The following is a 15,538-nucleotide window of genomic DNA, read 5'->3' on the forward strand; positions in this document are numbered from 1 at the left end:
ATTTTATTTTTAAAATTTTAACAGTTTGTTAACATGTAGCTCTTCAGTTCCTATGGCTTCTGGGAGCTGAGGCTAACTAAAGCCCTAATGATGGGTCCGAGCCAAGGACCATATTTGCATTCTTGACTGGCAGAAGTAAAAGTTAATTCGATACTTTTGCTGAAAGCCTCTTTCGAAATGACAAAATATACCACTTTGAAGGCAATCTTTTGCCCAGATGTTTGGATGCACAAATCAAGCTGCTACATTCAGAGAGCATTTTCATTTTCCTTTTTATTATTATTGTTATCATTATTATATTATTATTTTGTATATCCTGCCTTGTTCCAGAAAGCACTTTTGCAAAAGCAAAGCTGCTATCTTTACATACTAGTTTATACCTTCCCAAAACGTTTTCTTGCTATTATATGAATAGCAATTTCACTTCTTAATGTGTTACCAAAAAATATATATATATATAACTGCTTCTAAATTGCATTGATGTATTGTAAAATTGAGTTGAATATCTTTGTAGGCTGAGCATAATTATCCTCCTGCCAGGAACAAATAAGTTATACCGCTCCAGAGAAATAAATATGCATATGAATTTATGTGGATGGATAAATCCTTATAAAGTTTAGCTCTTTATAACACAATGAGAGAAGGAGAAATGTACTTTGTGAGGCTAATGAATAAACTGGGATCATTAGATTGTCTATCATCCATTTCCCCCACAAAGTTGCACTTTACTGCATATAAATCAGGGCAGAGCATTTCAAAGGACTTTATATAATGAATGAGGCAATTTTAGGCTGAACCAAATAAGAAAAAGTCACCTGAAATCTTCAGTTCTATTTGAAACAAGATTATGTATAGAAATACATATAGGGAAACAAAATGAAAACTCCTAGTGAAGATTTACTTTGCTAACATCTTTACTTCTTCAAAGACATCTAGCAGAAAAAGTTTTCCAACAATAAGACCAGGTACAGGCCGGTAGAAAAAAATAGGACCCCAAACTACAGTAGGTAATTGCAGCAAGATTAGTGTAAACCAAATGCATTTATTATTTGCAATGTAATCCAATATACTAAGAAATGGCACGCGCTTTATTTTAATTAGCTGTTTCTTTTAAAGGGTTGCTTGGTCCAACTGTCTTGATAAGAAAAAATTGTAGTCATTGCTCAAAATGCTTGTAGCAAATCTAGTTTTAAATTGAAACAATTTATTCCAAAAGCAGTCTACTACCGCAGCAATAATCAATGTGTTTTCCCTTAGCCCAAACTGGAGCTTCCAAAGACTATTGTTAATTGCGGTGACTAAATAACTGCTGGTGCCCTTAAATGTAACTCTTTGGCACTTGTTCATTTGTTGTGTTTAACCAAATGCCAATTTCCCTTGGGTTTTGCTGAGCGATTTTGCTTTACAATTTTCAATATTCAGTCTCAGTCCCTTAAAGGGGGTAGAGTCTATCATTTTAACCAAATAACACAAAGGCTAACCAGATTTTTAAAAGGTCTGCACTATCTCGTTCCATCTTCTGATGCTGAATTGTGCTGAAATGGAATCTTTTTATTTTTTAAATGCTGTCACTCCAGGCAACCTGAACTTGCGCTGAAAAGCAGATCCCATTTCAAAGAGAAAATGACATTTGCTGGGGCAACACCTTTCACATTGTAATGTAAAGATAAAATACATCAGTGGGACTGGAATCATTTCGTTTAAGTGTAACAGAATTTAACCCCTAGTAATTTTGTCCTGACCCAATGTATAAGCAGTAACAGATAGCACTCATATTAATGAATTTGTCCAGCTTCGAGCAAAAGAATGTGGAAACTAAATCTAGTACACCATTTTCTTTGGGAGAGCTTACACATGGTCTATAAACCAATGAGAAAAACTTACATGGGAAATTTTTTAACCTCCCACATTTCTAATATGAAGGCACATAACTTACTCTTGCATAGAAGTAATGTAGTAACTGTGGAGCAGGTACTGGTATGTGGACTGTGATAAAAGACATTTCTTTTCTCACTTCCAAGAACACTCTAAGAATACCAGGCTTCTGCCTGTAATATTGTAGAAGTATCTGGGGGAAATTTGAGATACTCTCTGCATCTCAGGATAAATTAGCTCCTTGAAAATGCCATTTCTTTGGACCCAGTCTTGGTTTCCATCTTATTAGTAAATGACTAACCCGTGGCTCAGGAAGACTTATTCTTGCTTATTGCCCATAGTCTAGGTATATATAGCTTTCCATATGTTTGTACCTTGAAGGATATATTCATGTGACACTAGACTATTTCTCTAATTGCTAAGCTACATCAACCCCGCTGTCTCATTATATTTCAGACAGTACTATTGATTGGCCTACTCTATAGTGTATTTGAGGTAGTGTGTATAATTATTTGAGTGGCTCATGACTTCTAGCAATAGGAATGATTCACATTTGGGCAATGACTTCTCTAAAAATAAGAAGAACTTACTTTTATATCATTTTTCTCTAACTTTTGCATATTCAGTGTTTAATTTAAAAAAAATGTATAGAGAACAGTCTTATAAATGCCATCTGAAGAAAATGAGAATTCAGCTTATTACATTAATAGGATTATGTCTTGGGCACAGTTTTGGATTGTTTCAAAAGCTCTTCCACTAGATATGGGCACGGAAAGGATGCTTGTCTAGGCCTGGTGCCATGTCTCCAGAATCCAGGGGCGTGCTTGGAGCCAACATAGAACCATTCCCAGCCTGGGGAGGTATCTGCAGGAGACGAGCTGTCCTGACTCCAGCTTTCTTTGCAGCTTCTACCCACAGAAGCCTCGAGTTAGATTTTATAGCGGCTATTTTTTTAAATTCAAGTTTTAAAGAATTAAAGTGTGATTAACATAAGGTAAAATGCATAAATGATAAGTATTCAGCTTGTTGAGTTTTGACAATGTATATACTTGTATATCCATACCTGAAAAGGATACAGAATATTTCTTTCACCCCAGCAAGTTTCCTCTTGCCCCTTTCCAGTAAGTTTTCCCATCACTCATCCACAAAACATCCATTTTGTGATTTCTACCACTATGGTTTATTTCGGCCTGTTTTTGTACTTCATTTAGACAGAATTATACAGAAGACATTACTTTGTGTCTGGCTTACTTCACCTAACATAATTTTGTGAGATTCATGCATGTTGCTTATATCAGTAGTTTACTATTTTTAAATTTTATTTATTTACTTGACAAAGAGAGAGCACAAGCAGACAGAGTAGCAGGAAGAGGGAGAGGGAGAAGCAGGCTCCCCACTGAGCAAGGAGCCTGACATGGGACTTGATCCCAGGACCCTGGGATCATGACCACAGCTGAAGGCAGCTGCCCAACCAACCAAGCCACAGAGGCACCCCAGTAGTTTATTCTTTTATTTTTTTTAAAGATTTTATTTATTTATTTCACAGATAGAGATCACAAGCAGGCAGAGAGGCAGGCAGAGAGGGGTGGGGGAAAGCAGGCTCCCTGCTGAGCAGAGAGCCCCAGGTGGGGCTCAATCTGGGAACCCTGGGATCATGACCTGAGCCAAAGGCAGAGGCTTAACCCACTGAGCCACCCAGGTGCCCCCCACCAGTGTTTATTCTTTTTATGCTGAGTATATTCTGTCATATGGACATACAGCAGTTTGCTCAGTATCTCCTGTTAATGAACATTCGTGTTGTTTTCAGTTGTGGCTACTGTGAATAAGACTACTTTGAACATTCTTGAGCAAGTCTTCTTGTGGACATCTGCTTCTATTTCCTTGCATAAATACTTAGGAATGCAGTTGCTAGTCATAAGGTAGATTCATAGTTAACCTCATCAGAAAATACCCCAAATTGTCTACTATAGTGGTATGATTGAGCTTTGCCACTAACAACATTTAAGAGTACAAATTAAGCAGTGTCCATTTTTCCCCAATTTTTTTCTCATGCAAGAAACTTTAGGGTAATAAATTGCAAGGGTTCAATGCATTAAATTAGAAAAACCAATGACTCTGGAAAGAAACCACAGTCCAGATGTTTATCTCTCCCATCATGTCCAGTATTATTTATTTAGTTATCTATCATAATTTAAAATAAATAAATAAATAAAAACACAGCAAGAGAGGGAACACAAGCAGGGGGAGTGGGAGAGGGAGAAGTAGGCTTTCAGTGGAGCTGGGAGCCTGATGCTAGGCTGCATCCCAGGACCCTGGGATCATGACCTGAACCAAAAGCAGCCCCTTAACAACTGAGCCACCTAGGCACCCCACATCCAGTATAATTTAAATCAGATTATTTTGGTGTATAAACTAGCCTATGGGTATAAGTTAGTTTTACGCAGTTTTCTCTGTGTGGTGGAGTTAACTCTTACACTGAGAGAACCCGGCCCAGTGCATCTTACAGAATTATCTACCCACTTATCCTTTCTATTCACATAGGAATGGGAAAATATTATATTGAGGAGCTTCTTGTATTTCATTCCTGGAACTTTTGTAATACTATCTTGTGTAGGCCCTCACAAGTTTCAACGGTTAATGCTATATGATATTTATTAATACAAAATGTGAAAATTTCCAGAAGGTACTTTTCTGTATTTTACTTTCCATATTAATTCTCTTAGACTCTTAAAGATTTAATAACTCATTTTATTTTTCTTTTTTAAATTCATAAAATCCAAGCATGTAAGATTTTCTTCTGTTTCCCATTTAATTTTAATAAGAGCATAAAATACACTTGACTAAACAGTAGTTATATATGTTTTTTGAAACCAAGAAAACCCCAAAACTGTTGAATTAAAAATGAAGTACTAGACAATGAAAAATATGGCTGAATTTTGCTCTACAATTATCACGGGAAAAGTGACATCACACGGAAACACACACACACACACACCCACGCACAAACACCAAATGTTCTTATGAGGCAATAATGTCCATGCTTTTCAAATTACTTGTCACTGATACTGCATCATACCCATGATGATTTCACCCCATTTTTGAGATCTCAGGAGTGATCTTTTAACACAACAGTAGTTGTTACTGAAAAACCATAGATTATTTTAAAGTTTTCAGTTTTCATGATCAAGAAGACAGCAGGCATATATAGGCTCTTAAGGTGAACTTCAAAATCTGCATTCTGGGGTGCCTGGCTGGCGCAGTCAGTTGAACAAGGGACTCTTCTTGGCTTTGACTCAAGTTGTGATCTCAGAGCACGGAGTCTGCTTGAGATTCTCTTTCTCCTTCTCCCTCCACGCTCACACTCCGTGCTCTTGCTCTCTCTAAAAAAAAAAAAATTTTTAATCTGTGCATGCTCACTTAATGTTTATTTTCTTTTGTTTTGAAGATTTAATTTATTTTGTTTGACAGGGAGAGATTGAGCACAAACTGGGGGAGAGGCAGAGGGAGAAGCAGGCTCCCCACTGAGCAGGGATCCCAATGCAGGACTCAATCCCAGGACCATGGGATCATGACCTGCACTGAAGGCAGATGCTTAAGGGACTAAGCCACCCAGGCGCCCCAGTTCTGACTTAATGTTTAAAAACCAGTAGCTTTGATTTTGTCACAATGTCTATGAGTTCTAAAGGAGGAAAAAATTAAATGTTTTATCCCCAGAAGTGCCTGATGATTTTTAATGTAATATGGATATTCAATAGGAAAAACAGAACTTGTATATAGTGAGTGGCCAGAAAAATCCCTCTTTTGGATAAAATGTAGCAACCTACTTAGTAGAGGGGTGGCTAAACAAATGAAAAAAAATGTCTAAGCTGCTTAGGAAAGGAAAATGCTACAGATGTAGCTGGGTGTGATATCCACTAGGGGTCCAGCTATTAAAGCCCAAGTGTTCAGCCTCCAGTACTGTGATAGGCCAGCCACCCTGGGTCACTATTCAGAGGTAGAAAACGGGAGTCATTGTTCCTGGCAGGAGGCAGTGGACTGTAATCCTCAGGGGGTTCACCCAACGCTATTAAACAGTCCACACCGCCCTTCAGGAACAGTGTTTTTGAACCTTTACAGCGCCACCCACCCCCCACCCCCCCACCCCAGCCCTATCCCCTCAGTGACAGCTCAGGTGGAAAGGATCAAGATTCAGAAACTATCCCAGCTTAAACTCCTCATATCCTCAAGCCTAGTTTGTAGGATTCCCACAAGGGACATGCTTATAGGAGTTACTATACTCAGGCAAGCTCAGAATCATAGTTTCCAAACAGGTATTTTATAATTCTTTCAGTCCAGTTGCAATCTACCATTTTTACCATAAGCAATGTCGCTTAGCAACACAGTTACCACAAACCACCTTATCTGGTTACCAAGGAAACAGAGCTAGGAAGGTCAAATTCTCTTGCAGAAAGGGAAGGGGTTGTGTTAATCCATTACCTACATCTGGTGTCATCCACAAAACTGTGAAATCAAGTTGAATTTGTGGTGTGGGATGTGAATATGATCTAATTCCCTTCTGTGATTTTTTTTCCCCTAGAGCTAATGTACACAGTTGAACTTGCTGGAGGCCTTGGTGCTATCCTTCTGCTTCTTGTTTGCTTGGTGACCATCTACAAGTGTTACAAGATAGAAATTATGCTCTTCTACAGGAATCATTTTGGGGCTGAGGAGCTGGATGGAGGTAAGAGAAGTTCCCTCTTTTTAACGTTCTGTCTCAATATTCTTATTTGTTTTCTGCCTTTGTTTTATTGAGGGGCAAGAACATTCCCTGCCTTACTACTGGCGGCAGCTCTTACCATCTTTCCATGATCAGTGGTTGTAAATTCATCTTTTACACAGAACTGTGCGTGTGATGCTTTGGAGCCAATAGGTAATTTCCTCTGACAATTGTAAAGCAACACCTACCCTTTTTAGAATCCGCTGCCAAGTAGCACTTGCAAATTACAAATGCTGATTGCAACCATCAGAGTGTTCCTTTTCTCTCACCTTGTAATCAGTAGTGAAAGGCCGGCTTTACTTTTCTATAGGTGAGGAGGGCCTCTTCTAATTGTGTTCCCTAGCCCCACGTTTGAAGTGAATCTCAGTTTGTCCCTTGCTTAGACTGACCAGCTCTAATAAACTGTGCTGAGTATTTTAGAATTCATAGCAGTCTTTCCAAGCCTGTTTATATCACTATATTTAGACAGATGGATTTTTATTCCAAGTGTGGACCAACAGATAATACAGTGCCCAAGCACATTGTTTTCATACGAATACATCTACTATTTTTCCTTGAACTGGACAAGTAAATGTTGTTTTCATGGAAATCATAATAAAGATCTGCCCCTTCTGGTCAGTCTTGACTCTGTGCACACTCTAAGAGGAATTTGGGGGTTCTTAAAATGGAGGTCCATGAACTACCCATTCGAGAACTTAAGGTTTTCTTTTTTTTTTTCCGTTTTGGTTATTCGAGAGTGATCTGTACATAAGGTAAATTTGCAGTAGAGGAAGCATGTGCAAACTCCTACACACAGTCCAGATGGTAACAATTTCTTGATCGTACTTATACATTTCTTTTTCATGATTGCTGCTTCTGCACTAAGCGGTACAAAGGAAAATGAAGGGATCGGCTGTGTTCCTACCTTTCCAGGATCCTGTGGACTAAATCCACAGGTAGCATTGTGGGTGGTCAGGCTTGTGAACAGGACTAGTTTACACAGGCTGTGTAACCTTTTGCCCATCCCATGAGGGTGAAGTCCGTGCCCGCAGCATGGCTGGGGCATTTTACATTTTTAAGTGCTGATTTGTACTTGTTCCTAACTTTCTTCCCTGTATGTGCGGAGTATTAAATTTTTTGGCGACTCCTTCAAAGAGATATGAGAAAATTGTCAACAGCAGGGCTATTGTTGGATGAGTACCAAAAAAAAGTGCTAGGCATTCTTAAATCATTCTTGTTAAGGCTCAAAAACTTCTGAGGTCAGTATTACAATTTCCATTTTACTGATAAGGCAACTAGGGCTCCCAGAGGTTAGATAATGTACGGATGAAGATAACATGAGCATAACTATAAGTGGCCAAGATGGGATTTGAAAATAGGTCTATATCCAAAATATCTATTTTATTGAATCCTGAGTCCCTACTGTTTTATGCCTTTTAAAAATTTAGTCTGTTCAGTATAATGTAAAGATCTGATGTTGTTTGTACAGTTTGCATAGTAGGAGATGTTTGAAAAAGCAGATTAGCTGAGCATCTCACTTGATCCATTAACCCTATTTGCAATATGTTTAGTTTGCGTTCTGAATGAAATGAATGATTTCCCCAAAACTATTATATCCAGTGCAGTTTTTCTTTGTCATGTTCTGAATGGTAGAAGATTCTGGATAGTTTACCTGCCTCTAAACCTTAGTCACATCCCCTTAGATCTTTCTACACATATTATTATGGTTGAATAATTATCTACTCTTCCATTAGTGGGAAATTTCTCTGACATCATTGCATTCCCTTTCTTCATAGGTCTCCCACAGTCCTTTCTTCTTCCAAAGAAAACATAACTGTTAAGAAGAGACCCCAGGCTTTTCATATTCTTGACTGGGCTTAAAAAATGTAACCCAGAAGTCAAAAGTTTAGTGATGCCTTCTTGATTCTTGGCCACAGCATCAGCTCCCCTAAAAGGGGAACACATAAAATACTCTTGGATATAAGGAAAGGCAAAGAGTATGAAAAAGAATAGGGAAAGTTTAGTTAATATTTTGAAGCAATGTCTCACTCTGGTGATATGATAGATTCGTTGACTATTTATTAAATAGCAAGTGCTGTGTTGGCTACTTGGTTGATACTCAGAGAATTACACAGCTAGAAAGACAGAATTTAAGCCCAGATCCAAATAACTCCAAATTCCACGAATTTCAGCCTTTGTGTCAGACTGGGATATGGAGTAGCTGGTGTCAGGAACACATCCATTCAATTCCTTTTGGGTCATCAGGATAGGCATTCCCTGGCTTTATCAGTTCTGTGTCAGAAAGATTCTGTTTTTCCAAGAGAGAATACATTGATGATTTGTTGCCTTGATTTGTTCGCCTCACGCTTTGTTCCCTTCTACGTAATTTTACATTTTATTGTTTCCTCTGGATCTAGGTCTTAGCACTTCTCATTCTACAATACCCACTTTTTTGGATCACACTTAACAACCCTATCTTCAGTTGCATTAGTGTGTAAATAGCCCGTAAGTCTAAATGTCCTTCTCCTAGTTCTCTTTCTTAGTTTTTATCACCTAATTGTACCTCTTGAAAATAGACTGCTTCCTCACTCAATTGCTCTTCCTTGTCCAAGCCTCCTACACTACCTTCTTGGTCTTCATTCTCCAACCTTGCGTTTTATCCTCCACACTCAGCCAGAATTTTCTTTTTAAGTACACATTTACTGTGATTGTTAGGGAAAAAAAAATGCCTGGATGTTCCTGCCAGAGCAGGTCCAGGCTTTTTAGTTCAGGAAACAACTGCTGCTGCAGGGTGACCCAACTTAAATTGTCGCCTTGCCACCTCTGTGGAATCAGACCATGCAGAGTTTCAGTTAGAAGGAGATGCTGGCATAATTCTAAGATTTTTTTTTTTAATTTTTTCTTAAGATTTTATTGATTTGACAGAGAGAAATCACAAGTAGGCAGAGAGGCAGGCAGAGAGAGAGAGAGAGAGAGAAGGAAGCAGGCTCCCCGCGGAGCAGAGAGCCCAACACAGGGCTCGATCCCAGGAGCCTGGGATCATGACCTGAGCCAAAGGCAGAGGCTTTAACCCACTGAGCCACCCAGGCGCCCCTCTAAGATCTTTTTAGGTAAATGAGGTAACTGTAATGATTAGGGCCAGGAGAAGGTTAACTACTCTCCCACCAGCTTGGTTCTATTACATACTGGAAGAAAATTTGGACAAATTCTGTTGTATATGCCTTTATTAACAAACATAGACCCTCATCCTGTAAACTGGAAGACATTCCGGCTGTCTGTTGTGCACGTGTGTGTCTGTGTGTGTTCCCTAAAAACTTACAAGAAAGTTTCCCCTGAAGTACATGTGGCAGGATTAGGCTCATTATGTAATGACATCTAAGAATAATCTTCCTCTGAACACAGGACCATTTTGGAATCATGTCTGGAAAAGTTTCCCTAAGGGGGCATGGCCAATGGCCCCACTAGATGCTTGCAGGGGAGTGATGTGTCTCTATATTATGTTAAGTCATCCAAGTGTCTTGAATAGCACTGATTTTACCACGGAGAGCTGGTTTCCAAGATCCACTATATTTAGTAAAAAGCCACTAATTTTAGAAATCAAATCTGATTTCTAATATCCGCTGTGCTAATTAACAAAGTGTCTACTTTTCATTAGAACTAGTGATAGTCAAAGCACTTGTGGAGGCTTCCTCTGGGGTGTGGCCTTATTCTAATGAAATACCAGCTGACCTTCCTGATAAAAGTAAGCTGCTGTCTCTAGAGCAGAACTTACACTAGCACAGTAGACCAATGTCTGTCCTAGGATAAGTACAAAGAAAATACAGTTATCATGACAACACCCAAGTCCTTCCCTTCTCCATGCCTCTGCCAGGGATTTCCCTTACACTTTGTTTAAAGCTTATATAAAGGTTATAACCTTGCTTGCCTGCTTCCTCCCTCTCCCCCCGCCCCGCCTCTCTTCCTTCCTTCCTTCCGCCCTTCCTTCCTTCGACTCTTTTTTCCTCATCTCTTCCTTCCTTTCTTTCTTCGGGTCTCTCCGTCTCTCTCGTATGCAGTTCATATTTTCCCTCTAACTTCTAAAGATTTCCTTTATCATCCCAAGGTCCAATTATTTTCTCCTTCATCTTTACAAAAATGGCACTTTAGACACATCTTAAATAGTCCTTTTGCTTTTGAGTAATGAGAACTCACTAGTGAATGATTACTACTTGTAGAGCACTGTGATTTCAAGATTCCTTGTCATTGGGGCACCTGGGTGACTCAGTGTGTTAAGCCTGTGCCTTCGGCTCAGGTCATGATCTCGGGGTCCTAGGATCGAGTTCAGCATCAGCTCTCTGCTCAGTGGGGAGCCTGCTTCCCTCTCTCTCTGCCTGCCTCTCTGCCTACTTGTGATTTCTATCTGTGAAATAAATTAAAATCTTAAAAAAAAAAGATTCCTTGTCATTTAACTTATTTCAGTTAAAGGAAGTCTCAAAAACCAAGTCAAGAAGTAAAGAATTATTACTTCAATTTTTGAAAAATTGTCTAGATTTTGGAACTGGCTCTGCAAATAAAAATTGTAATAGACTTATAAAGAAAAACAAGGTTGTAAAGTCATAGATAGTCCATTAATAGGAGAAAACAAGAAACACCAGCTCTCCTACATGATGATTATCATATTGATAGATGTTGGTAAGGTAGTGCATAAGTTTTCACTAGGAAGTAACTTATGTGAGCAAACTTAAGGTTTCATTTTGCGGGGAGGATCTAGTGCTAGACAAGGTGAAGATTCACCTTGTCACTTTATGTTTGTCACTTTATGTTTGTTTTTCTCAAAGTGCAAACTGTTTCTGTTTTGGTTTTATCCCCTGACACTGGGGTATGAGGTGCAAGCTTACAATCGTAGCAGGGCAAGCTTATAAGAACACTGTGATCGGGGCGCCTGGGTGGCTCAGTGGGTTAAGCCGCTGCCTTCGGCTCAGGTCATGATCTCAGGGTCCTGGGATCGAGTCCCGCATCGGGCTCTCTGCTCGGCAGAGAGCCTGCTTCCCTCTCTCTCTCTCTGCCTGCCTCTCCGACTACTTGTGATTTCTCTCTGTCAAATAAATAAATAAAATCTTAAAAAAAAAAAAAAAAAAAAAGAACACTGTGATCACTATTTTAAAGATGAAAAAAGAGCTCTTCTGGGGCACGTGGGTGGCTCAGTGGGTTAAAGCCTCGGCCTTCAGCTTAGGTCATGGTCCCAGGGTCCTGGGATCGAGCCCCGCATTGGGCTCTCTGCTCAACTGGGAGCCTGCCTCCCCCTCTCTGCCTGCTTGTGATCTCTCTCTCTCTGTCAAGTAAGTAAATAAAATCTAAAAAGAAAAAAAGAGCTCTTCTAGTTCCACTTTGGGAGTTATTATAGGTATTAGACAAGACGACTTAGAACAATCTTTTATAATCTCCACCCCTTGACCCTTGAAAAATGTGAACATCTGTTCCATTTCATGCATATGAAACAAATTGGTATCTACGTCATCTTAAGTCATAGATTTTCTTTCTCTTTCTCCTTCATTTATAGGGTTACTGACTATTAATAGTTGCAGGAACTATTGTCTCATGTCCATCAGTGAAACGGTACTTCTTTAAATCATTTAGAAATCCTGTAGGGGCTTTTTGCTTTTTTTTTTGTTTGGTTTAGTTATTGGTTTGTTGATTAGTACTGATTAGATAATTTGCACACATATGAACAATCTAGAATGTGTTTTTCCGTTCCAGAAGGAGAGACCTGTAGTTGTATTTGGCATACAATTTTCCCAAAGTCATAAACTGTTTAGTAGGAAACAAGCCTTCTTATTTCCAACACTTTGTTGCCTATATAGCACTCTGCTAACTCTTACCCTCTTAAGATTTACACTGCCCACTTCCCCCTCAAGGATGCAAGGACCTCCTTTGGGCCAGGCACTTTGCTATATGTCAGGGACCCATTTCATGCTAGATGTTTACCTTAGAAATGTGCTATTTTATAGATCAGCAAACATAGTCTCAAATGAGTGAAATTAAAAGTAGTGGTAGTCAAGATTTGACCTCACCTGCTGGGGCTATTTTTGGTTCACTATATCATGACATATATATTTTAATTACTGTCACATTTCAGTGTTTGAGTTCAAATAGTCCAGGAAGGTACCAAGTAACAAAACAAGTAAACTAGAATAATATTGCAAAAATTGCAATGTGTAAAACTCAAAACAGCTTTAATTTATTTTGGAATACAATTGCCAGATGTTGACATGGCAGGATTGAAATGAAAAGTGAAATTTATTAAAGCAATGATATTTGATAATCAAAAATCAAAATATTAAGATTGTATGACTAATGTTTATTTATTAAATGATATATCATCCAATTCTACAGAGTTTTTTTACTTAAAATTTCTATCATAGGAAGGCAAATCTGAGACACAAGAAAGAAATGTGGCTTAATTTTTAAAAGAACTTATTTATTCAAATTATATGCTAATTTTTAATGATCACATACTTCTATGCTAATATGCCACATGAAAACATAGAAAGTCATCTTTTAAAATGGTTTTTAGATTTTGTTTATTTATTTATTTTGGAGAGAGTGTGAGAGAGAGCATGTGTAGGGGGGAGGGTTAGAGAGGGACGAGAGGGAGAGAATCCCAAGCAGACTCCACACTGAGCTCAGAGCTGGTTGCAAGGCTGAATCCCATGACCCTGAGATCATGACCTCTGCTAAAACCATGAGTCAGATGCTTAACCAACCAAGCCACCGAGGCAACCCAAAAATCACCTTTTGGCTTAAAACACATTATTCATCATTAAGCCCTCCACAGGCCTCCTTTGGTAACCCATCTGCTGAATGATGACCTCTTTCACTAGTCAGTTTCACATACGAAAGTTAAAAATATTTGGGAACAATTTTTCTAAATGGCCAGCTGCCAATAACCTCTCACAGCTGTTCAATAGGTATTTAAAGGTTGAAAACTCCCAAAGACCCAAATGTCAATCTTAAGGCATTTATATTATTAGTAAGTCTTTTTCCTAGCTCAGATCCAATATAACCACCACCTTCATCTTGAGAATAGAATCACCAATCTACAATTTTCTTTTTTTTTAAGAATTTATTTATTTATTTATTGGAGTGTGTGTGAGAGAGAGTGCATGTGAACACATTAGCAAAGGGGAGGGGTAGCGGGAGAGGAGAGAGAGAATCACAAGCAGGCTCCATGCTTAGCGTGGAGCTGGAGGCAGGGCTCAATATCAGAACCCTAAGATCACGACCTGAGTCAAAACAGAGTCAGATGCTTAACTGACTGAGCCACCCAGGCACCCCTCCAATCTACATTTTCTTAAGTTTCATTGTTCTCAAAAAATCCATGAATCCTTTGGCTTCTCAGTACTCCTAAGGAGCATTGACTAATGTTCTCTCATATGTCATAAAGAAAAATATTTATCACTTTTCCAAACTACTTTTTCATTCCTGATAGTTTCATATTTTCCTTTTCTCATCAAGGTTTTCTTAAATGGTATCTTAAATTCGTAGTTTTATTTCTTAACTCTCCAGAGTCCAAACTTCCTTTTCCCCCAACAAATGTATTTTTTAATAAAAATATTGTGGTTAATTCAGTCAATGGAAGGGGAAAATTCTACTGGACCAGATGGTTGACTTCAAGTAACAAGCTGATTGATAGGTCTTGCTGGGTTTTTTTTGTTTATTCCCCTTCCCCCAGATTTATTGAGTTATAGTAGAAATGATGTAAGTTTAAGGTACACAGTGTGATATAGATATAGCTATAGATACAGATATATAGAGAGATGTATATATTGTGAAATTATTGCTACAATGTTAACATACCTATCACCTACATAACTGCTATTTTTTGTAGCAACATTTAAGAGCTAATCTCTCGGTAACTTGAGTATATAAAATATAGTATTGTTAACTATAGTCACCATTCTATATGTTATATCCCCAGAATAGTTTATCTTATAGCTGAAAGTTTATACCCTTGACCAAAATCACTCTCTTTCCCCCACTCCACAGCACCTAGCAACCCCATTCTACTCTGTTTCTGAGTTCAGCTGTTTCTATTCCACATGTAAGTGAGATCATACAGTATTCGTCTTTCTTTGTCTGACTTATTGCAGTTAGCATAAAGCCTTCAAATCTAAGTTGTTGCAGATGGCAAGATTCCCTTCATTTTTATGGCTGAATAGTATTCTGTTGTATATATCAACCACGTTTTCTTTATCCATTTGTCCATTGATGGACACTTAGGTTGTTGCCATGTCTTAGCTATTGTGAATAATGCTGCAAGGAGCACTGGGGTACAAATACCACTTTGTGATAGTGATTTTATTTCCTTTAGATGTATACCCAGAAGTTTAATTGTTGGATCATATGGTAGTTCTATTTCTGATTTTTTTTTGAGGAAATTTCATACTGTTTTCCATAGTAGCTGTATCAATTTACATCCTCACCAGCAGGGTGCAAGAGTTCTTTTTTTCTACATCCTTGCCAACACTTGTTATCTCTCGTTTTTTGATAATAGCTATCCTAACAGGTGTGAGGTGAGATCTCATTATGGTTTTGATTTGCATTTCCTTGATGGTTAGTGATGTTGAGCATCTCTTCACATACATGTTGGCCATTTGTATGTCTTTGGAAAAATCTCAAAGAGCTTTTCCCTATGTTTTATTGTAGGAGATTTATGATTGCAGGTCTTACATTTAAGTCTTAAATCCATTTCAAGTTAAAATTTGTGGATGGCAGGTAGGGGTGCCTGGGTGACTCAGTCAGTTAGACCTCTGCTTTGTCTCAGCGGGGATCCTACTTCTCCCTCTCCCTTTGCCCCTCTCCCTGCTTGTGAATCTTGTAAATAAAATCTTTAAAAAATTTGTGAATGGTATAAGACAGGTCCAACTTTATTCTTTCTCATGTGGATAT

General features: G+C 38.5%; 1 protein-coding gene across 1 annotated transcript in view; it reads left to right on the forward strand.

Annotated features, from left to right (window-relative positions):
* IL1RAPL1 (interleukin 1 receptor accessory protein like 1) overlaps positions 1-15,538 on the forward strand; it is a 1,495,797-nt gene that overhangs the window by 1,453,131 nt on the left and 27,128 nt on the right. Inside the window, exon 9 of the mRNA XM_045089428.1 lies at positions 6,452-6,595. Coding sequence (XP_044945363.1) covers positions 6,452-6,595 — 144 coding nt within the window. The remainder of the gene's footprint in view (positions 1-6,451; positions 6,596-15,538) is intronic.

This window comes from Mustela putorius, unplaced genomic scaffold, assembly GCF_011764305.1.
Source record: "Mustela putorius furo isolate JIRA1106 unplaced genomic scaffold, ASM1176430v1.1 tig00003836_pilon_pilon_pilon, whole genome shotgun sequence".
In the NCBI taxonomy this organism is placed as follows: Eukaryota; Metazoa; Chordata; class Mammalia; order Carnivora; family Mustelidae; genus Mustela; species Mustela putorius.